At 33.7% G+C, this 24,892-nt stretch overlaps 1 protein-coding gene across 1 annotated transcript in view; it reads left to right on the top strand.

The window, feature by feature from the left end:
- Positions 1–2,780: 2,780 nt before the first annotated feature.
- Positions 2,781–24,892, top strand: part of LOC143243870 (PDZ domain-containing RING finger protein 4-like) — a 283,466-nt gene continuing 261,354 nt past the window's right edge. Inside the window, exon 1 of the mRNA XM_076487620.1 lies at positions 2,781–3,211. Coding sequence (XP_076343735.1) covers positions 3,083–3,211 — 129 coding nt within the window. The 5' untranslated portion in view covers positions 2,781–3,082. The remainder of the gene's footprint in view (positions 3,212–24,892) is intronic.

Here is a 24,892-nt window from a genome sequence, read left to right as displayed (position 1 = left end):
CAGTCAACATAAATTGCATGCTCATGCGTCTATAAAATTCATACGATTACAAAATTCAGTCCATGCAACATTCCAGTATAATTCTGTAGTCCTTCAAATCCAGAGTATACTATACAGTCTCTTCGGATGGTATGTTTGCGTACAGACTAATCAATATAGTCTCTTCAAATGGTATATTTATATACAGAGTGTATTGTTTTGTCTCTTGTCATGGAGTGTTTGTGCACAAAGTTATCACTATTGTCTCATCTAATGATATATTTTGAAATATATCATTATATTTAAACAAACTCTACGGTTTGTTTAAACACCATGTTTAGGCGGTTGTGGATTTCTTAAAAAGTTATATGAAAAAAGAGTAAACCATAGTTACAATCTCCAGTTTTTCAGATCATATGTCGTAAAGAACATCGTTTTTTATGAAGTTTTTGTAATACATTAAATCAACGCTAGGTGGTCTATCGTTGGAAAACTGTTTTTAGTTTCAAATGTTGTCATTTCGGTATTTTAATACATATTTTTGTAATTTTCTTTCCTTTTATCAATAGGGCCACGGTACAAATTCATGTTACACATATACTGACAACTGTAGCAGGTAGTGTATAATTGAAATAACCAGATGTGTTATACACTTCGTAATTGTTGTTTAATTGAAATAACTGAATTTGTTAAAATTGTTTTGAATGTCGTAGGAAGTACACTGTAGGTGCAGTAACTAGATGTGTTATACCCATGGTGGTTTCTGAAACTTTCATGTGTAATAGAAGTAACAAACTAAAAGTAAGTAATTCATATTTCTCTACTGTTACGTATATCCTACTTGCAGGGGCGTAGATTCTTGGGGATGAGGGTATACATCCCCCTTCATTTTAGGTGGGGGTATGGTGCATACAATCATCCCCCTACAGTTTAGTCTGTTGAATTGTTTTATTGCATCACAGGCCTACAAATTGTGTGTTTGTTCTTGTGATTCTCGTGTTCTTACTAATCGAATTACATAATTAGGCCTAGATGTAGGCTTTTTCAGTAGCCGAAATGTACATATTTAATATAGGCGTGCTTCTAAGCTTTTCGATCTAAGCGATAGTTCGTAAGAATCAGTCAGTAGGCCTAAGTATACATGCAAGTATCGTGGCAACAAGATTACTCTGTAACTGCATGTTTACAGCTTTCAGGTTCACGTAATCAGAGATTACAAATTTGCAAATTGAACAGTCATCATAAGTGGTTGCAAAAATTTTACACCCGATGGGGGGGGATGAATTAAAATTAATTTTAAAAAGTTTTTGTATTTTTTATCAATGACTGATGTTAAAAGTGAAGCTGCGACTGTGATTTAAACCAGTTTCTATAGTGTTCTCCGTTAAATATTTAACTGTAAATCATGAAATATAAGCTCTTGTTATCTTTAAACATTTTACTTTTTATCGTTGGATATCATCAATGAATTAAAGTTGTTTTTATAATCCTGTATATTCTGTTTGATAGAAACTAAATTCTTTATATATTATATCAAGTATGTCTAGATATGATACCAGATCAACATGGTCATCAACATGGCAAGTAACGAGTTTTCAATATGTATAAACTACAAATTAATCAGAAATAGCATAAAAGAGAAATAAAAGTATTGTCAGGTTTTTATATATGTGCCAGATTCTTTACAATATGTGTCTGTGACTTCTTGGGGATAAATGTAGATAACAGACAAACAGCATACTATCCAGTTGTTTGTTTTTTTTAAATTTACACATTAAAGGAAATAAAATATATATTCAAATTTTCTTTACAGTGTTGGTTATCACAGTTGTATGTTCAACTTTAAATAATTGTCTCTTTTCGTCAAAAAAGGCAACACAGTTTTGTTTACTTACTTAAAAACCCAACTGATAATATAACTCATTCTGCTTTACTCTATTTTTCACTAAATTGTGTATATTTGTTTTACTTTCTATATAACAAACTCAAATAACGTATTTATTTATTTATAGCCTGAACGAGGCTTAGTACGTTTTAAATACTACAGATATACTACTGATGTAATAATACTACACTAGAAAAATAAAGAAGGTTATAATAAGGTTATATCGCAATCATATAACACTCATCAAATTACGACAAATGAATTACACAACTTATGATTCGCAAAGTTACATAAACCTGTGGTAAATTATCTTTTCAAAAATTAACTAAATTTGACACTGACCCTTTAGTCAAATTAAAACCATCGTATATATCTAACAGTTTTTTAATCAGAAACAAGGAAGAGTTGCGGTACATCGTCCAGACTTTTCTTTGATGAAACATACAAAATAACGACCTCACTTTAGTTGATTTGACTGAATGAATGAACGCTCGTTACTTATATTCTATGTTTTACAGCCTGACTTTAAGAAATGCTGAAAATAATTGAAGTTAATCAGGACAGTAACTTGATGTGGTAAAAATGCATTTTGAACAACGAATAAATATTTTGTTTTCTCGTAATTTGATCGTTTTCTCTCCCTTTCTTATCTACTCCGATAGGTGGCTTCAAAAATAGCAACTGACGACAGCTCGATTGCGTGGAATGTTTCGTGGTACGGTTCACGCGCCACGCTGTCTGTGGTGTTCAAGGTGTTACATCGCTTGAAATGAACGTCTACAGTAGTTCTGTAGCGTATCTTAGTTTGATAGTAAAGTGGAAATCGAGCATTAATATGTTAATGGTGTTTAACGTTAAAAGTGTATGATTTGGGAAAGTTCTCTTCTATGTGTCCCTCTACCCTATTGTGTACATGTGAGTGTTACAAGGTGATGCTTGTATCAATACAACGATTACGAATAACCAAAATGGTACATCAGTTCTAGTGCAGAGATGTTAACGATTTCTTGCTCAACAAAATGAACTTGGGAAAAAATGCGGGGAAACTCGAAAGCCCCCCACAAACACTTCCACAAAGATAAGAGATATTTATATGAATCATTCTTTCTGTAGCCGTGGTGACTTACCATGGATGATGAACAAGGGCTTTAGCTAGTCATCTCGGTCATCATATGTTTATTTACATAGTTACAGAATAACTGAACAGTTCCAAACAAAATGACGTCAGCATCCACAGTTCGTTATAAGAGCCCTCGAAGAAGGCTTCTGTCACACTGTCATTCAGTCTTTTGTTGTGGTTCTATGTTTCCTGTCCCGCGTCTAGAAAGGACAACATCCCAGTTGAAGGTAAAACAACAACAACATATAATCTATAAACATTAATTTTACAGATTCAATAATACAGCTTGATCAAATGTTTATTTCTTCCTGTTTTTTACTGTAAATTATAACATGAATAATAATAAAAAATTACATAATGTTGATATTTCAGAACGAAAAAACGGTTAAATAGCTTCTCTCAAGCTACTTTACATTGTAATATCTCTTACGTCTCTCAGGACGGTTCTTGTTTTTTATTTACATTGTAATAACTCTTACGTCTCTCAGGACCGTTCTTGTTTTTTATTTACATTGTAATATCTCTTACGTCTCTCAGGATTGTTCTTGTCTTTAATTTACATTGTAATAGCTCTTACATCTTTCAGCATTGTTATTGTCTTTAATTTGCATTGTAATAGTTCTTACATCTCTCAGCATTGTTCTTGTTTTTTATTTACATTGTAATAGTTCTTACAGCTCTCGGGACTGTTCTTGTCTTTAATTTACATTGTAATAGTTTTTACGTCTTTCGGTACTGTTCCTGTCTTTACATTGTATTAGCTCTTACATTTCTCAGGACAGTTTGTGTATTGCTTGTCTTTATTATTTCAAACAAATTATCTGTTTAACTTAAACTAACACTTACAACAATGTGTAATAGTTACTCACTCCTTTTCTCTTTACTTAAATTAAATTGTAATTTTCTAAATATGTCGTGTCAGTTTCTACATTGTCAAATGCTTAGTCCAAAGTACTTGATTTCAACTAAAGATTTTGTAATTACGTACTGGAAACTAAATCTGTTGTTTGTAACTTCTTACTGGAAACTAAATCTGTTGTTTGTAACTACGTACTTGAAACTAAATCTGTTGTTTGTAACTACGTACTGGAAACTAAATCTGTTGTTTGTAACTCTCATCGGTAAGTATTTCCGTAAAACCTTGGTTTCGATACTCATGGTAGACAGAGCACAGATAACCCAATATGTAGCTTTTTGCTTATCGTCAGATTAAAAACTACGTACGTGATACAAACTCAAGGATTTGTAATGACGACATATGACCTAAATGTTGTGATCTAAGTGATTACGTCATACAAACCAATATCTTCTATCTACGTGATACCAACTAAATGTTTTGTAATTATGTAAAATAAGCTAATGTTTTGGAATTACATGATACAAATCTTCTGTAATTACGTGATACAAACTAAATCTTCTGTAATTACGTGATAGAACCATTATATTGTTTCTACCACATGACTTAATCCCAATTAAAACTTCCATCCCTTTAACTCACAAGTAGAAAACCAGAAGTACTTCTTCTTTAGTTAAAACAAATTCAGTTATCATTCCATTTAGGATTATTCTTGGCACTTTAGGACTGCTATCAGAATCCACTGGCATCAGGCTAAAGTTCTCTCGGTATTAAACAAAGTACAAAACCGCATATGCGTTATTAACAGTGTTGAGATAACGAATCACTTAACAGGAACATCATCTTAACACTGTCTAGTGTTTTAGAAGTACCTTTACATAAGTACCGCTTACCTTGTTGAGACATTTTTCTTTAACAAATGAAATCCATTAGATATGATCTTGTGGTCAATAGGGGATTACTAACAAAACCTTGTGGTCCACAGAATAAAATGTAGGTACGTTTCGACAGAAACTAGACATAGTTTAGGGGTAAGTTTAGGAACTGTATTGACAGCCACATAGGACAGTGTGGGTAAGTTTCAACTAAAGACAGTTATAGTTTAACAACTGCTAAAATCTACATTTGACCTCTGGCTGTAACAACTTATCGTACATGTAAAGTAAAAAAAGTTACCATTTGATATAAGTTTGTTTCTATTCAGTTGTTCCCATATAAATACGTCTTTAAGTACACGTAACATTATAATTGTCATTGGCTCCATCAAATGTAATAGTTGTCATAGTAACAGTATTATGGCTTATTGATTTGGAGTCAAAAACTAGGTTCACAGAAGCAAACGATTGTACTAACCAACACTCTTGTCGTTACTTTGTTTATCAATTATGATTTTATATCACGTGCTGCATGCTGGACTAATGCACCAATCTAATACAGATAGCCATGAAGAAGAGACAGAGAATTACGATCTGGAGTTTCGCTACAGCAGCTGTTATTCCCAGTCGCTGCTAGGCACAGTAACAGGATTAACAGGGGCTAATAAATCCAGTAACAAAACTTCAAGTAACAAAAACTTAGAGTAAGAACCAGACCGTTATATCGACTTACATATTTGAGGGCTTTATATTCTTATCGTCATCCGTCAACAAACACATGAACGTTGCTCACGTCAATCTACCATTATCACCAGTTAAACCAACCAACAAACAAACATTGCTCACACCATATCATCAGTCAACCAACCAACAAACAAACATTGCTCACACCATATCATCAGTCAACCAACCAACAAACAAACGATACTCACACCATATCACCATCAGTCAACCAACCAACAAACAAACAAACGATACTCACACAATATCACCAGTTAACCAACAAACAAACAAACGATACTCACACAATATCACCAGTTAACCAACAAACAAACACTACTCACACTATATCATCAGTCAACCAACAAACAAACAAACAAACGATACTCACACAATATCACCAGTTAATTAACAAACAAACAAACACTGCTCGCACCATATCATCAGTCGACCAACCAACAAACAAACGATATCACACCATATCACCATCAGTCAACCAACCAACAAACACTGCTCACACCATATCATCAGTTAACCAACCAACAAACAAACACTGCTCACACCATATCACCAGTCGACCAACAAACAAACAAACACTGCTCACACCATATCATCAGTCAATCAACTAACAAACAAACACTGCTCACACTATATCATCATTTAACCAACAAACAAACAAACGACACTCACACAATATCATCAGTCAACCAACAAACAAACAAACACTGCTTACACTATATCATCAGTCAACCAACCAACAAACAAACACTGCTCACACCATATCATCAGTCAACCAACCAACAAACAAACACTGCTCACATCATATCATCAGTCAACCAACCAACAAACAAACGATACTCACACTATATCACCAGTCAACCAACCAACAAACAAACGATACTCACACCATATCACCAGTCAACCAACAAACAAACACTGCTCACACTATATCATCAGTTAACCAACCAAAAAACAAACGATATCACACCATATCATCAACAGTCAACCAACCAACAAACACTGATCACACCATATCATCAGTCAACCAACGAACAAACAAGTACTACTCACACTATATTATGAATTTATGTTAATATGTTTTGAATAAAATTGTAGATTATAATTCAAACTTTAATATTATATATGAGCTAATTTCTTAACTTAAAAGTAAATGTTTAGATAACGCATCTAAATACACATTTTAGTGAATCACGTGGTATATTGAATGCAGCACTGTTTGAAATTAGATGTTTGTGATGTCAAAATACTAAATCTATAATTTCGTACAAATTAGGAACTCAGATTTCTCATATTAAAAGCTAGAATATAAAATAAGCACCTTATATCTTCATATTTTGTTGAGATATGTCTTATGTACTGAATCAAACATAGCGGCCCAGTTCACCTCTTACCATTTTTGAAAACGGTCCCTTATATATACTTACTTTAATATATGACATGCGAATAACCAATCAACAGCGAATGTCCCCAGAGTTTGGTTTTCTCAGCCATTTTAATCTGTGAAAAGGCTATCACGTTCTTTCGATCCACAATTTCAACGAAGTAGGTTGTGTATTTAGTCTGCTCAAAGTTTCATATTTATTTAAATCCAAATACATTTTAGTTACTAAGCTTAATAAGTTATAGTGGAATTCTATAGTATCAGTATAATTACTTATGATTTTTTGGTAATTCAACTCTATATATAAACGCTAAAAACAAGTTTGTTTGATATTCTCCACGTGCTTAATTTTAAAAGGCTTAGCAACCGAGTAAAAAGGTCGTAGCTATATGAGATATTTGTTTGTTTTATTTCTTAATTTCTTGTTCTATATTTTAAGAAAAATAAGATTGATAATTTAATTCTAAATAGCAATAATCTGTATACATATAAATATCATGCATAATAATTGAAATGTGACTGTATATTACAAACTACTAATCCACTAAAACAGCCAAGACAGGGAAGACTTAAAGGTCAGTTTTATATTACTAGATGTGTAACATGAGAGCACGTGTACTGCATCAATGCAAATAATGTAATGCTAGCTAGTATGACTGGAAGATCAATATAATAAAAAATAATAAATAAATAAATATATGTGAATATATAGCATTATGAGACTTAAGCTACTTAGATTAAACAATTATATTTTCGTGTTATAATATATAGACATTCTAGCACGAGAAAAGCATAATTTATATTTATTTTCAAACATTTTTATGATGGTTACGAGGTTGGTCAGGTGACAGACCCAGTACAGTTAGAGTGTATAAAATAACATAAAATACAGTCTTACTGAAAACAAATATTTGGAATGTATTTAGGAGGTTCTAGAAATTTCGTAATATGTTATTTAGAGTTTTTTTGAGACGAAGAATAGTTTTTTATTATAACATGAAATCATTTTGCCCTCAGAAAAGTAACGAAAAGACTATTTGGACACACAAATTTTTAGCAAAAATATTTAATTAAATATCTTATTTGTTATGTACAAAATACTTGTAATCTTTACTAAAATCCCATCAAATTTTGTGAAGATACCCACGTCGTATCAAAAGTTATAGTGTAAATAATTAACTTGTGCAAATGTGTAGACGAACTCACGTATACTATACCGAGCCAGTAGCGAAAGGATCAAACTCATCAACAGCTCTTGTAATACAACAACTGAGGCTGTACTGCTTATAAAGAGTTCAAATTAAGAAATGTTCCACTTCATCGATCTCGAATAACAGATCTTTCATAAGCACCTCATGCTGTGTTAATGGTAATAATTCATAGATGGCGCAAGTAGCAGGTGTATGTGATGGTCCTTCACATGATGCTTTAATGTGATATACTCTCTTATTAAACGCTGGTTGAATATTCTCGTCTTAATGTAGTATAATTTAAAGGAGATAATGAAACAGAACCATATGTAGCAACATAAAATCATATCAAGAGAATTACCGTTGTTTGTTGAATAAACGGAGTGCATAAAATCTGTTGTGTTTCTGTAAAGTGTCAGTACTCAGTTGTTATATTTTTATACAATCTCAGTATTTACTTGTTACTAGTCCATACAGTACTTCGTAACGTCTTGATGTTTCTCTAAACTGTCAGTATTGTAACGAATTTACTGTTATACATTTATTTTAATAGCTATGCTTGTTTCAGTTCAGTTTTTCGCATGTGAAATATATTCTTGACTGTGTAATTGTAAAAGTCCCGTCTGTTCTTAAAATTTGTAGAGAATTCCTGAGAGTAGGAATCAACAGTATTTGTTTAACGAAAACGCGCTAGAACACTGTCGAAATTTGTGCAAACTCGCGTGATTTGTATAAAAAGTGGTTAGCCGAAAGACAGATTAATATATATTATTGGACAACTACAGTCAATGTGCTATAGGCCTCGAAAGCAATGATTAACGCCTATTTAACGGAAAACTACAGAATTTCACCAGGAGCGTTTATAGATTTTGAACATTAGACACCTTTCCACTTCAGGAAATTAACTTCAGACGTTAGAATTTCTACGAAGAAATTAAATATCACCCTCTGTAAGAAATAAATTGGTAGCCAGTGTGAGGTCAACCGAACTATTAACTTAAACGAGATGTGTGACAACAATAACACAGAATTAGTTTTCTCGTCTTGAAAATATTCGGTTCTAGACCGGATATAAGACTCAGTAGTTTTGTAAGTTTCTAAAACTTTTGTATATAAATTATCATTTGTAATAATTATTAGTTATAAACGTTATTATAAAGCAGCGTATCCCAAACTTTCTCGGTTGACGGCGCGCTTAGTATCTCAGCAATTTTTATTTCGCGGCGCTCCTAGGCAAAAAAAAACAACAACAAACCTAGCAGTTCTGTTTATTAAGTAGTTAGGTCCAAATAACTTAATAAGTATTTATGTCCTAACAATTTAGTAGCCATTTGAAAGAATAATACACATAAATTGAAATTAAAACGATATTTTAGTTCATTTTTTAATAACCACAAGTATTAATAGGATGTGTGCGCCTGTTGGTTGCTGCACAGCTTACCTTGGAATCTGATTGGACAATACCACCCTCATTTCCTGTTCCACATTGGTTTTCGCACGATACTTACTTTTTATCACAGCAACTGCCGAAATCCAGCTTCGCAGAGATATGACATCGCAAAGGAAATTAGGATTCGCTGAGCTTTAGCACTGATATCCAGAACTCAGTTCCATGCTGTCAAAATTTTGTTTTTAAAGTCTTGTCACAAGACAGCTCAATAAGATGGGGCCTTAATCTTGAATGAGTCTTGAATCCATGCAAACTTCTCCATATCTTCTGGAAAGTAATTTTCAAACTAGTCACTGCGTTGTGTTAGGTGCTTCTCAAAAGTCAGCTTTATTAAATGTAACAAACTGCTGCAACAGGGGCAAACTGTCTTTACCAACATCATTCATTTTGTTTCTACATAGTAGCAACTTTTCTCCGAAGGCTGAAACTTTCTCTGCGAGTTTCAGAACATGCGTGTTGCTTACCCGTAGAGAGAGATTCAACGCATTCAGTTTTTCGAAGAGATCACACAAGTGTGCCAAGTTTGACAAAAAAATCAGTATCCAAGGTGTGTTTAACACATTCTTCTTCTTCGAGAGGAGAGTAGAGTTACTGTTGTAATTCGAACACACGGGACAGTACATTCCCACATCGCGAGATGCATACAGTAGTACAACAAAGATGTGTTCTCAGATCCCATATCCTCACACAGATTTTTTTAAAAAACCTCGCTTTTTGTGGTCGAGTTTTATAAAATTTACCACTTTCAACACATTTTCCAGGACTAGGTTCAGCGGAGGACTCGGGTGCTTTCACGCAAGGGCTTACTTGTGAATTATGCAGTGTGTCCACAGTGTATCAAGAACCTTGTTTCGTATGAGTGCCTATAATCCTCCATAACAGTCGGACATAGAGTGTCCAACAACGGTACAGACGCCAAAGCACTTAGTCCAGTTTAAGTTGTTTTCACACATAAATGTGTCAAGGATCTCAAACAAGTTTTGAGCCTTTTCATCTGTGGTGACACTTTTACAAAAGAGAAGGTCTTCCACAACTTTGTCACCATTCTTGTTACCATCCATTGCTTCATCTGGCTGTAACCTGAATTCCTTCCCTTTCATTTTTTTTCAATGATCTGATCGTTAAGGTTTTCGACCATGTGTTGGATTTTACGACTGATAGTATTGTTGGATAAAGGCATCTTTGAAAGCAGTCTTCCCACAGATTCACCAATCATAATGTTAGCCCTATTCACTGCAGCCAGTACAATCAGTTCTTCTGCGATGGTGAGTTTGTTTTACATTTTGCAACTCTACATGCCACCTTGTATGATGCTTGCAAAGCATTGCTTGGTATTGATGCTTATTTCAAAAATGTACCTTTTGTTCTTTCAATTCTTTTAACTTTCTGGTAAAAATAGTCACTGGATTTACTAGCCATGTTAAGATGGTTGGTCTCCAAGTGGCGTTTTAGTTTAATTGGAAGCATGTACTCTAGAGCCAAATCTTTTAGACATAATACACGCTGAGGAAACTCTTCATGATTGACATCTACCGGAGTAAAACCAAAATCTAGATAACTATCGCCATATTTTCGTTTCTTCTCAACTTTGCCACTGGACATCCTTTTCTTCACTCCCACACTTCTCATTAATGTTCAAACATCCTTCTATTTTTATGCACAAGGACAAAAAATCAACAAAATAATTCACTGATCTTCGCTAGACCTCGCAGACACTTTATTACAACATCCTTCAGTTATTTCGATTAGCGACGGACCCGGAAAGTCAAGAGGTAATTATATACAAAATCTAAGAAACGAGAACGTTAGAGAAGTTACTGGCGTAGCCGAAAGTACAAGTAAACAAAGACATCTCAAAATTCGATAACGTCATCAAAAGTAATGTGGCGCGATCTAATGTTAAAACTGTGAACTACCTCAAGCTAGTAGTTCGCGCTGTGTTTCCCCCCGAAAATGGGAAATATTCCGGGTCGTACAGTTTGGTAACCACTGTTATAAAGTGTATTATACTTTGTGTGTATATTAAAATATACTTGTGTTTAAAAATAAATTTCTATGTATCGATCTTGTTAGTAAGTAAATCATAAGTTTGATACATATTGACATTTAATTAACTTCTAAATTAAAATTAAAATTTGCGTTTGTTTGAAATAATAATACGTTAACGTACGTAACATAATAAACTGGAGACTCGTCCGAAATAAATTATAATGTGTAACATTATAAATTGGGGTTGTGTCCGAGTTTTGAGTCAGTGGCAGGATTCGAAATAAAATTCAAATCTTAATTCGATTTCTATTTATCAGTGCCAAGAAGATTTGACCATTTCTGATTATCAAGGGTTTTTTTTAATCACACGCCCTCGAACAATAAAAAATTATAGCAAAAGTAAACTTCTCGAAATTTCCGAAATCTGATAATTCGAAGCTAAAAATCAATGATAAAAAAATAACTCAGCAGATAGCCCAATGCGGCTTTGCTATAAGAAAACACACACACTAAAAAACGTATTATTGAACTATTAGTCGATGATGATTTGTTGTCTGAGGAATCATTAAAGGAATAGTCTAGTGTATCCACTAGCCAATCAGAGTTGATGAAAAGGATAAGTAAAAAATTCTATTAAAACTCAAACAAATCAAACTTGAACAAGAGGCATCGAAACCCATACACAGGAAATCCGTATTGGAGCTGAAAGAGAGACTAAACGCCTCAAGGTCGAGCAAGCCCATATCGAAGCGGAAAAAGAGAAAATAAACGAGGCCGAAAAGGAAACCAGGCTGAAAAAAAAAGGAAATAAGTCTCAACTCCGATCGACCAAGACAAAAAGACAACTTTGAAATCAATCATTATAATAAATAATTTAATGAAAATGAAGTTGATAAATACTTCCAACATTATGAGAAATTTGCCCAAGCCATGGAATAGCCTGCCACGAATGGTCGTTATTATTACAAAGTGCTTTAACTGGTAAAACATAATAAGATTAAGCCAGTCTCTCTCTAGAAAATTACATTAATCATGATAAGGTTAAAGCAGCTATTCTCAAAGTGTACGAGACTTATTATCACCAAAAGTTTCGAGGTTATCGCAAGCAAGGTAGCCCAACTTATATGAAATTCACCCACGAAAAAGAAACTATATTTTGATTGGTGGTGTAATTATATATGTGTTGGCAACAGTTTCGACAAATTAAGACGATCATGTCCGGTTATTTGAAATAGTAATACGTTAACATACGTAACATAATAAATCGGAGACTCGTCCAAAATAAATTATAATACATAACAGTATTCAGTTGTTACCAGTTACTTTGTGACGTATTGGTGTTTCTGTTTGCTGGCGGTATTCAGTTATTATCAGTTCATACAAGACTTCGTGATGTCTTGGTGTTTTTGTACGTTGTCGTCAGCATTCATGTATTTCCAACAAATACAAAGTTTTGTGTCGTTTTGTGATGATATATGACATTAGAATAGTTTCAATGTTATTGTTCCATAATAATATGTTCTAACACAAGTGGAACGATCGAGGCTTTTTTTGAAATAAGGAAATTTCCTACTTTGAAGTAGAGCGCTCCTAGTATCCCGAAAAAAAGTTAAAATGTTATGTTGGTTATAGGAACTTTCAAAGTTGTGACACAAGTATGGGATTTCAGTAGTGCTATTTAAATTTGTTTTGTTGAAAGATATTTATTAAACATCTTTGTTTCGTAACATGTCTAACCAGTTTATATTAGAATTGAACAGAACATTTGGCATAGAGTGTTTTAAATTACGGTTATCAGCTATGGTTGATTATATGTTCTGGTACCAAAATGTTTAGAGAACTACAATATTATGTTATAAATAACTCTCTCTAGTTGTGCTTATAACACTAAAATTCAGTGCTATAGCGCTGTGTTCTAGGTTTGTATTTAACAGAACACAAACAATACATTTTTGTACATTTAAATATTCACTAACATGGTAAAATTTGGACACAGTATAGGTTTTCAAAAATAAATTTTCTTGTTGAATATCATGAGACACTATAACCTTAAATTATCAATAAATGAACCATCAATGAAGTGTAGACTGTCTAGGTTTAATCTCGTTATAAGTGTTTCTTTAAAAATATCTGAAATTATTGGAAAAAGCAAAAAAAAAAAACGTTCAAGTTTAGTTTAAGGCAATACACTTAATAAAGTCACAATTCAGAGATTTCAAAGTGTTTACTTAGTCTTTGAAATATTATATATAGCAGTTTAATTTCTTAACAAAAATATTCGTAAATGTAGCTTTTACATACTACGTAAGAATGAGCAACTGTATCACAGATAATAGTTTGATTTGTTTTGAATTTCGCGCAAAGCTACACGAGGGCTATCTGCGCTAGCCATCCCTAATTTAGCACTGTAAGACTAGAGGGAAGGCAGCTAGTCATCACCACCCACCGCTAACTCTTGGAATACTCTTTTACCAAAGAACAGTGGGATTTACCGACACATTATATCAGACCTACGGTTGAAATAGAGAGCACGTGTAGTGTGACAGAGATTCGAACCCGCGGCCCTCAGATGTACTATTAATTGTCTTTGGTAATGTTGTGGTGTACTAGTAAATGTATTTGGTTGATTTTAGTTGTTTTTTGTGGATTAATAGTATACCAAAGATGTGTAGTTAGCACTGAGGCGTATTCTTACATGTGTTTATTAGTGTTGTGATGCACTCTAATGCTGTGTTATAGAGTTAGATGTGTGGGGTTAAAAGTTTGAAATGATATCACGTTAAATGTATTCTTTAATGTGTGGTGATGTGTTGTACAGTAACCATATCAAATCTACATTAACACAGAACAAAATATTAACAAGAAACATAAAAAGTACTTGAAAAATGAATGTCCAAACATGGTTAATAGTCTGATGAACAAGATCGGTAAATTGTCTGTTCTGGCTAATAGTCTGGTGAATAAGATGGGTAAGTTAAGTCGTTCATGTGTTATACGTTACTCGTGTTAATAATCTTAATGTAGTTATATCTACTTGCAAAAAAGTGTTGAGTGAAAACAGCCACTAAACACAGACAAATGTATATTAGCTGTTTCTCGAAAGACAACTATCGCAACAAGCAGAAAGAGAAACAAACTCAGTCGATCACTTCTTGGAAATAAAGTTTTAGAAAAAAACACTACAAATCAAGTGTTACTCTAAACAAGATAAACACTTCACACCAAGTGTTACTCTAAACAAGATAAACACTTCACACCAAGTGTTACTCTAAACAAGATAAACACTACAAATCAAGTGTTACTCTAAACAAGATAAACACTACAAATCAAGTGTTACTCTAAACAAGATAAACACTTCACACCAAGTGTTACTCTAAACAAGATAAACACTTCACACCAAGTGTTACTCTAAATAAGATAAACACTTCACACCAAGTGTTACTCTAAACAAGATAAACACTACAAATCAAGTGTTACTCTAAACAAGATAAACACTTCACACCAAGTGTTACTCTAAACAAGATAAACACTTCAACCAAGTGTTACTCTAAACAAGATAAACACTTCACACCAAGTGCTACTCTAAACAAGATAAACACTACACACCAAGTGTTACTCTAAACAAGATAAACACTTCAACCAAGTGTTACTCTAAACAAGATAAACACTACACACCAAGTGTTACTCTAAACAAGATAAACACTACACACCAAGTGTAACTCTAAACAAGATAAACACTACACACCAAGTGTAACTCTAAACAAGATAAACACTACAAATCAAGTGTTACGTTTAGTGAAGTAGCTATAGAAAAAATTCAATATAACTCCTTGATAACTTCTAACTCTTCATGTTTTGTATTTTACTACCCTATAACTCATTGATAACTTCTAACTCTTCATGTGTTGTATTTTACTAACCTATAACTCATTGATAACCTCTAACTCTTCATGTGTTGTATTTTACTAACCTATAACTCCTTTTTTCCTTGTAACACTGTATGTTTATTTTATTTACCCTTAACGTCTCAATACCACTCAGTGGCCTTATATTGCTAAAAACTGGATTTTTGATATCCGTGTTATTTCGATATACTGTACATTATGCAACATGTAAAAGCACAAATTCTACAGTGCATAAAGAGAAAATAATCACTCATTTTGTGAAGATAAATACTATCGAAGAATTTTAACTACTGTACAAACATTATCCCTAATTTACAGAAAAAGAAACTACTAAAAGTCATATTAAACACGAAATATAAAGAACTAAATGACCTGCAGAAACAAAAAATGAATCAAGACTATTAACTGGCCTGATGCATTCAACCAGACATTTATGGACTCATATAACGCAACGTCAATCAACTCAGTAGTGAGAACGACAAGGAAAAGAAGGTCCGTCACAACAAGAAACAAGATAAACTAATGTGACAACAACAAAAGGACACCATCAAGATGGACCACCAACAAACCTCGTAATTAACAGATCCGGCCGAAAATCAAGCAATGAAGAAATACATGTACTCAACTAAGGACTCGACTTCGCAGTAACACATAGAAATAAAAGCCTGCTTGGAAGACTTAGCTAGAAGACTGGTGATCCACTCTACACAAACTAAAAACACCAACAAATCAACGGAAAACAACCACCAGAAAGAAGACAACTTCGACAACAATTCCACCGACAATCAACAACCTATCTTTCCGGGTAGAACTGAAAACATCTATTTCCCAGAAACACCTCAAAACAGTATTTTAAAAACATTTTCAAAAAGAATTTTCACACAAAACTATCAACATAATTTCACAGAGAAGAAGACTAAATCACAACCTCACACAAAAAGATATTAATTCTATAAGCAACTTAAAACAAGCCAACAACGTCAAAATTCTAAAAGCAGATAAAGACAATGTTATTGTTATAATGAACACAAAGAAATACATTTAAAACAAATGAACACATCTTATCTTATCTTATCTTGTCACATACAAACAAATGTAAACTACTAAACACAAATCCAACGAAAATACATGAAAACCAATTAAACAAAATACCACTACAGATGAAAACAACAACACAATCTCAGAAAACATTTATTCTTACCTACGAAAGAACGACTCACGCACACCACAACCATACGGCACCCATACCTCACAAACCCGATTATCCACTATGACCAATAATGTCGATCTATGAATCATTTAACTACAGCCTCTGTAAATAAATAGCGTGGGCATTTTCTAAATATGTAACATCAGCCGGATCCTTTTTCAAAGACTCTTTTAACTTTTAATATATTCTTAATCAACTATATCATTAAGCCTTAATGGTCAGTTCTGATGTAATCTCCCTCTTCACAGAAGTCCAAACAACTGATGCCCGCAAGATAGCTTTAGAACTTTATATCCAAGACTCCAACCCATTGATACACATCCCCAGTAACCAATTAACAACCCTTATAGAATTCGCTGCCACCAAAACTAACTTTATGTTCAATAACTCAAACTACCCACATATAAATGACCTAAGTATGGGGAATCCCGTGCCACTAGTTCTAGCCAACATTTTTATGACACAGATTGAATCACAAGCGATCAACTCAGCCTTACATCCACCACTATACTGGTACAGATATGTTGATGATATAACTACAGGATTCACATCTACAGATCACACACTTTGTTTTTCAATCACGTTAACTCGATACACTCCAACATTAAGTTCACATGCACATAAACAAACAGCATTTCTTAACCTCAAGATCACTAGAATTGATACACAATTCGAAACAGAAATCCACAGAAAAATCACCCATACTGGATTATACATTTCATGGGACTCAGGATATGAAACAAAACAAAAACTCAACGTATTAAGAAACCAAATAAACACAACCACAAAACTATGTTTACCTGATAAAATTAACGATGAAATCAACAAAATAAAACAACACTTCATCAACATCAACAAATTTCCTCAAAAAACCGTGGAAAAAATACACACACACACACCTAGACCAACAACAATAAATCCCAAGGTACAACAAACTACAAAACCTTATACTGCTACATACCATATGTTCTCGACATCAGTGAAAAATAACCAACATTTGGAAAAAAAAAACTTATAACAAAACACAACATTCCATTAAATACCACATTTATTCTAAAATCAGATACAAAACTAAAGTCCATACTATGTAAAAACTACACTGACAAACACCACACCAACATAATTTATATAATACAATGCAACAACTTCCACGACTTCTATATTAGAGAAACAAGCAGAAAAATGGAAACTAGATTTAAATAACAAAAAAAAAACCTCCACACGTTTTTGAACACTGCAAATTAAATAAACACAAAATAGCCATACAAAACACCCAGATATTTAGTAGGGAAACAAATATAAACAAACGCAAAATCAAAGAAGCTCTACTTATATAGCAGCTAAAATCAAAATTAAACCAATATAAAGGAATACTTTTATACCTATACCAATTAATAACCTAACATCTAACTGCAACGACCCCTACAATCCCCGTATCCGTTTATACTTTCATCCCTAAAACATGTGTCCGGCAACGGTCACTTGCAAACTCTCCCTTTCTTAACCTGAAGATAACCTAGTAAAGTCGAAACGTTGTTCTCTCCTTATTAATAAAATGTTAATACCTATACCAACCGTTCTGAGATACATTTTTATTTCAAATAGGTTTCTCGTCATCAAGAAATTCTACGTATATAACTATTGCATCATTTTTTTATTTTATATTCTCATTTTCCTACAATACTGGAACGTCAGACGAATGAAATCGAAATTTGTGTATGTGTGCGTGCATTTTACGCAGGGAAGCGAAATCATAAATATCAATCATTTCTTTCACTGAACCTTAGTTCTCTTACATTCCCCATATATATATATATATATATTAATATTATGAAATTCACTGCGTGCCAAGAAATTGCAACGTAACAGAAAGCAGGCTTAGCGAACTCATGAGTATTCCACGCGTACTAAAAAATAAACGTTAGTAATTTCGAAATCTCGATTTTCCCCCCTATGCGTCGTCGGCAGGAGGTGTGGTACACTTTGTGAGGTTAAAATATTATTACATACTTTACGTTTCTTGGAGAAAAAACTGAAAGAAACTGAATAAAGAATTCAGTGTTAAAATAGAGTAAGCCTGATTCTAATGTATTTTGGGAAACATTATTCATTATAATCATGCTTCGCTATCTTAGAAGAGGAGTGCAAATTGATAAACGGTTTATATAAATTGTTTTGATAGCCACCATATGAGATGGTTTAATAAACTTTGAATTAAAGGAAACTCGTCGTCAGCAAGAAATGAACCAGTGGATACAGACTTCAATCACTAAGAGACTGGATGAAGTGTGTAGGCCTAATACTAATATTTTGTCATAAGCTTGAAAAAGATGTTTACGTTATAACAATAATTGGTAGGTTCCTCAAGTATGTAGGCCTAATAATCATATTCTGTCATAAGCTTGAAAAAGATGTTTACGTTATAACAATGATTGGTAGGTTCGTCAAGAATCTGTCTGAAATAACAGTTCGTTATATCTCAGTTTTACTGTACGAAAACCATACATACCATAATTATTTAAATTATTCCTCACCAGGCAGCGTAGCTGTACTGGCACAACTAGAAACTTACGATGGTTTTTTGTTTTTCGTTTTTCCTTCCGCAATGAATGAGTTTCTTATAATTAGTTGGTGCTAACTCTTGAAATAGTTTAAAACGTGGTTCAATAATCCTTATAGCAATATTTGCACTTATTACTGAAATAATCGTAACGACTTCTAATTTTTTTTAACAGTAAATGAAAAGAAACAAGGCTTAGCACAGTACTACAAGAAAATGAGATCAAACACAGGTGACATTGAACACAAAATGTGTGGACAGTTAGTTCTTTCACAATGTTGCTTCCACTGTAGGGATCAAACCTAGTGTGTAAGCTTTATACATCCCCAGTACGAACGCTTAGTCGTCGTAGGATTTTCACGTATGTTTAATCCTAAAGTTGAAAATGTTATGCGACATGGTGTGTGGTTGATGACTGACTTGGCTTAGATCTGCACTTAATAACGGTAATAAAAATGAATAATATGGTTTATGTATTTTAAAACATCATACCTATCTAGAGAATTAAAACCTTTCAGGATAGGTTTCTGACTAAAATATCACCATAACGCATGATATGGAAACTATAACTCTCAAAAATTACCTATGAGTTATCAAAGTCAGTTACTTAAAGTACAAAGTTTCTAAAAGTATTCAAAGAAAGGAACAAACAATGAAAAAAAGGGAACTGCTGAACACCTAAAGCTGTTCCTTTACTAAAACAATGAACATAATGGAACAGCTGTACACCTAAAAACTGTCCCATCACCTAAACAATGAACATAAGAAAAGTGTGGAATACCTTAAGTTCTGATTTTTCCAAAACATTGAACATAAGGGAATTTTTGTCACCTAAAGCTGTTCTATTAAAAAAAAAAAACATTAAGCAATGAAACAATTTTGTACCTAAAACTGTCCAATTACCAAAATATTGAACACAGTGGAACTACTTTATACCTAAAGTTGTCCTTGGACCAAAACACTGAACACAAAGGAACTGCTGTAAACCTAAAGCTATTCATTTACTAAAATATTCAACACAAAGTAAACGTTTTATACCTAAAGCTGTCCTTTTACCAAAACACTGAGCACAGGGAACTTTTGTAACCCGAAGCTGTCTTTTCAAGAAAACATTGAATACAGTGGAACTACTTTATACCTAAAGTTGTCCTTGCACCAAAACACTAAACACAAAGGAACTGCTGTACACATAACACTGTCCTCTTATTAAAACATTAAACACAAAGGAACTGCTGTACACATAACACTGTTCTCTTATTCAAACATTAAACACAGAGAGACTGATGTACACCTAAAGCTGTCCTTTGACCAAAAGATTAAACACAAAAGAACTGCTGTACACCTAGAGCTGTACTTTTAACAAAACACTGAAGACAATGGAACTGTTGCATACCTAAAGCTGTCACTTTCCTAAACATTGAATACAAGGATAATGCTGAACACGTAAAGTCGTTCTTTTGCCAAAATACTGAACATAAGTGAAATGATGTACTCCTAAAGCTGTCCTTTTACCAAAACAGTAAACAACATAAATGAATTGTTGTACACCTAAAGTTGTACTTTTACCAAAACACCGAACACTAGGAACTGATGTCTACCTAAAGACGTTCTTTTGCCACAACACTGAACGCAAAGGAACTGCTGTATACTCAAACTGTTTTATTACCAAACAGTAAACACGAGATAGCAGCTGTACACCTAAATATGTCCTTTTACCAAAACAATGAGCACAAGGAACTGGTAAACATCTAAAGCTTTTCTTTTATTAAAACATTGAACACAAGGGAGCTGCTGTATACCGAAAGCTGTTCTGTTACCAAAACCCTGAACTCATGGGAACTGATGTACACAGAGAACTTTCCTTTTACCAAAACTTCAAACACAGGAGAACTGTTTTACACCTAAAGCTGTCCTTTTATGCAAACCTTGAAAAACAAGAGAATTGTTCTATACCTAAAAAAAACGTCCTTTTACTAAAACAATGAAAAATACTGAAAATAAGTGTCCTGTTGTATATCTAAATCTATCATTTTACTAAAAAACAAGAGAACTGCTGTACACCTAAAGCTGTACTTTTACTAAAACATTAAACACAAGGGAACTGCTGTATGCCTAAGGCTGTGATTTTACCAAAACATTGAAAGAAAATGGAACTGCTGTACACCTAAAATCTGTCCTTTTACCAAAGCATTAAACACAACGGAAGTGCTGTATACATAAAGCTGTTCTTTTACTAAAACATTGAACTCAAAAGACTTGATGTATACCTAAAGCTTTTCTTCCGCCAAAAAAAAAATGAACATGAAATGTCCTATTTCAAAAACATTGAACACGAAATGTCCTATTTCAAAAACATTGAACACAGAGTAACTGATGTATACCTAAATCTATGATTTTACCAAAACATTGAACAAAAGGGAACTACTGTACACATAAAGCTGTCGTTTAATCAAAGCACTGAACCCAGAGGATTGTTTGTTTTGTTTTTGAATTTCACACAAAGCTACTGGAGGGCTATCTGTGCTAGCCGTCCCTAATTTAGCAGTGTAAGACTAGAGGGAAGGCAGCTAGTCATCACCACCCACCGCCAACTCTTGGGCTACTCTTTTACCAACGAATAGTGGGATTGACCGTCACATTATAACGTCCCCACGGCTGAAAGGGCGAGCATGTTTGGCGCGACCGGGATGCGAACCCGCGACCCTCAGATTATGAGTCGCACGCCTTGACACGCTTGGCCATGCCGGGCGAACCCAGAGGAACTGCTGTTTTTTAAAGCTATCCTTTTACCAAAACACTGAACAGATGTAAAGTAATGTGTACCTTTATTAAAATATTGAACTCAAGGATCATGGTTTATACCAAAAAAAAATGTTCTTTTACTGAAAATATTGAGCACAAGGTAACTGTTGATTACCTAAAGTTGTCCCTTTATCAAAACACTGAATACGAGGGAACTGCTACTCACTTAAAGCTGTTCTTTCATCGAAACTTTGAACAAAAGGAACTAATGTAATCCTAAAAATGTCATTTACCACATCATCTAACACATGTGGACTGTTGTATACCTAAAGCTGTCCTTTGGTAATCCAAAGGTTTCGTGTTTCTGTTCATTTATAATACAAATGTGATGTGCTCTTTGAGGCCGTACGTGCGATGTAAGTGTAACGGTCATATCCTATTATTCAACCAGAGAAAAGGTGGCGGTGCGTGCTGATGATTGGTCATATCCTATTATTCAACCAGAGAAAAGGTGGCGGTGCGTGCTGATGATTGGTCATATCCTATTATTCAACCAGAGAAAAGGTGGCGGTGCGTGCTGATGATTTACTCATGCGCGAATAATGTTTTTCGTAACTTTGTACTAAAGGTCTTAAATAAACGTCTTCCAAAAGAATGTCGATCAGAAAATATTTGTTTAATATTCCACACGCGAGGAGGCGTCGTCTGTTAAAGAAAAACAACCTTATAAACAATGACCATAAGTTTAATTCACTAGTCGCTTCAGTTGGTCAACCATATCTATAAAGTTTGTGAAACATTAATTTTAACTTTGTATTTATACGAAATAATTGAAAAGAAAGCGAACATTTAAGGTAAGAGCCATAATTCATCTCTCTACTGAAATGTACTTTAAAAGTGGTTTTTCTTGGAGTGCTCTACATTATTTCATCATTAATGCTTGTCATGCGCCAGTAAACTGCTGTACTTTTTGACAATATCAGAGATTTATGAGTCTATCTTTGATTCTAGCGAGGATTTTTTATACTTCTCACTCGAGATGATGGATTGAGAGAAGAACTGTTTTTATTATTATTCACTCATGTCTACCTTGCAAACCATAAATCTAAATATATCCTAAATGGGCAAAGGTACACTGCAGAGAACGAAAGTTATAAATAATAGCTTTTTGAAATATGGTGAAGTTTGTTTTCTATCGTAAGGTCAACAATGGTTTACTGGTAACAAACAGATTTCGATACATGTGGTGAAAAAAAGCAAAGATAACAAGTGGTGTAGCTTTGTGTTTAACTTCTGATAGACACAAAAGGTTATGGAATAAAATTAGTGATTCTATGTGAAAATGAAACAAAACAACACATAAAAACTCGGTTTTGGAAACATGTTTAGTGAAAATGAAACAAAATAACGCATAAAAACTTGGTTTTGGAAACATGTTTAGTGAAAATGAAACAAAATAACGCATAAAAACTCGGTTTTGGAAACATGTTTAGTGAAAATGAAACAAAACAACACATAAAAACTCGGTTTTGGAAACATGTTTAGTGAAAATGAAACAAAATAACGCATAAAAACTCGGTTTTGGAAACATGTTTAGTGAAAATGAAACAAAACAACACATAAAAACTCGGTTTTGGAAACATGTTTAGTGAAAATGAAACAAAACAACGCATAAAAACTTGGTTTTGGAAACATGTTTAGTGAAAATGAAACAAAACAACACGTAAAAACTTGGTTTTGGAAACATGTTTAGTACGCCAAAGGAAATTCTATATTCGCGTCATGTTTCTACCATAACAAAAACCTCACTATTCGAATAGAGGGAACCAAGAGTTGCTCTTGAATTTCTGCATTCCGTTTTATCTAACATTAGGAGCATTAGTAGATATACCTCATTAGTAGGTATTCACTAGCTGCCTCCCGTTTTATCTAACATTAGGAGGGTTAGCAGATATAACTCATTAGTAGGTATTCACTAGCTGCCTTCCGTTTTATCTAACATTGGGAGCATTAGTAGATATACCTCATTAGTGGGTATTCACTAGCTTCCTTCCGTCTTTCTAACATTAGAAGCATTAGTAGATATAACTCATTAGTAGGTATTCACTAGCTGCCTTCCGTTTTATCTAACATTGGGAGCATTAGTAGATATACCTCATTAGTAGGTATTCACTAGCTGCCTTCCGTTTTATCTAACATTAGGAGCATTAGTAGATATACCTCATTAGTAGGTATTCACTAGCTGCCTTCCGTTTTATCTAACATGAGGAGCATTAGTAGATATACCTCATTAGTAGGTATTCACTAGCTGCCTTCCGTTTTATCTAACATTAGGAGCATTAGTAGATATACCTCATTAGTAGGTATTCACTAGCTGCCTTCCGTTTTATCTAACATTAGGAGCATTAGTAGATATACCTCATTAGTAGGTATTCACTAGCTGCCTTCTGTTTTATCTAACATTAGAAGGATTAGTAGATATAACTCACTGGTTGGTATTTACTAGCTGCCTTCCGTTTTATCTAACATTAGGAGCATTAGTAGATATACCTCATTAGTAGGTATTCACTAGCTGCCTTCTGTTTTATCTAACATTAGAAGGATTAGTAGATATAACTCACTGGTTGGTATTTACTAGCCGCCTTCCATCCTATCTTATTTGACAAACTTTCACAAGGGATTTAGCGTGCGTTATTCATTGACAATTTACAAAAATGTTCAGTGTGCATTACAAGTCGTTGACAGCAGAGATTCAGTTTGCAAGTTATATTCAGTAGAGATTTAACGTGCTTAAGTAAATGCCAGTTTCATTATAACCAAATGTTTACTGTTTGGTGAACACCGTAGAATGTAAGTGTGAAATACACATGTTATTCTTAATGTAGCAAGACAATCTGCTCTCATGTGATGAACATTTCCTAAATAACCTTGAGGCTTAATGCAGAAAGCCAGTCGATAAGCACGTTTATGTTACAAGGTTAGTTAGACAGTGGTCGCTTGACGTATCAA

Source organism: Tachypleus tridentatus, chromosome 1 (assembly GCF_004210375.1).
Source record: "Tachypleus tridentatus isolate NWPU-2018 chromosome 1, ASM421037v1, whole genome shotgun sequence".
Classification (NCBI taxonomy): Eukaryota; Metazoa; Arthropoda; class Merostomata; order Xiphosura; family Limulidae; genus Tachypleus; species Tachypleus tridentatus.
The sequence above is the reverse complement of the archived record's forward strand: the minus strand, read 5'-3'. Positions and strand labels throughout refer to the sequence as shown.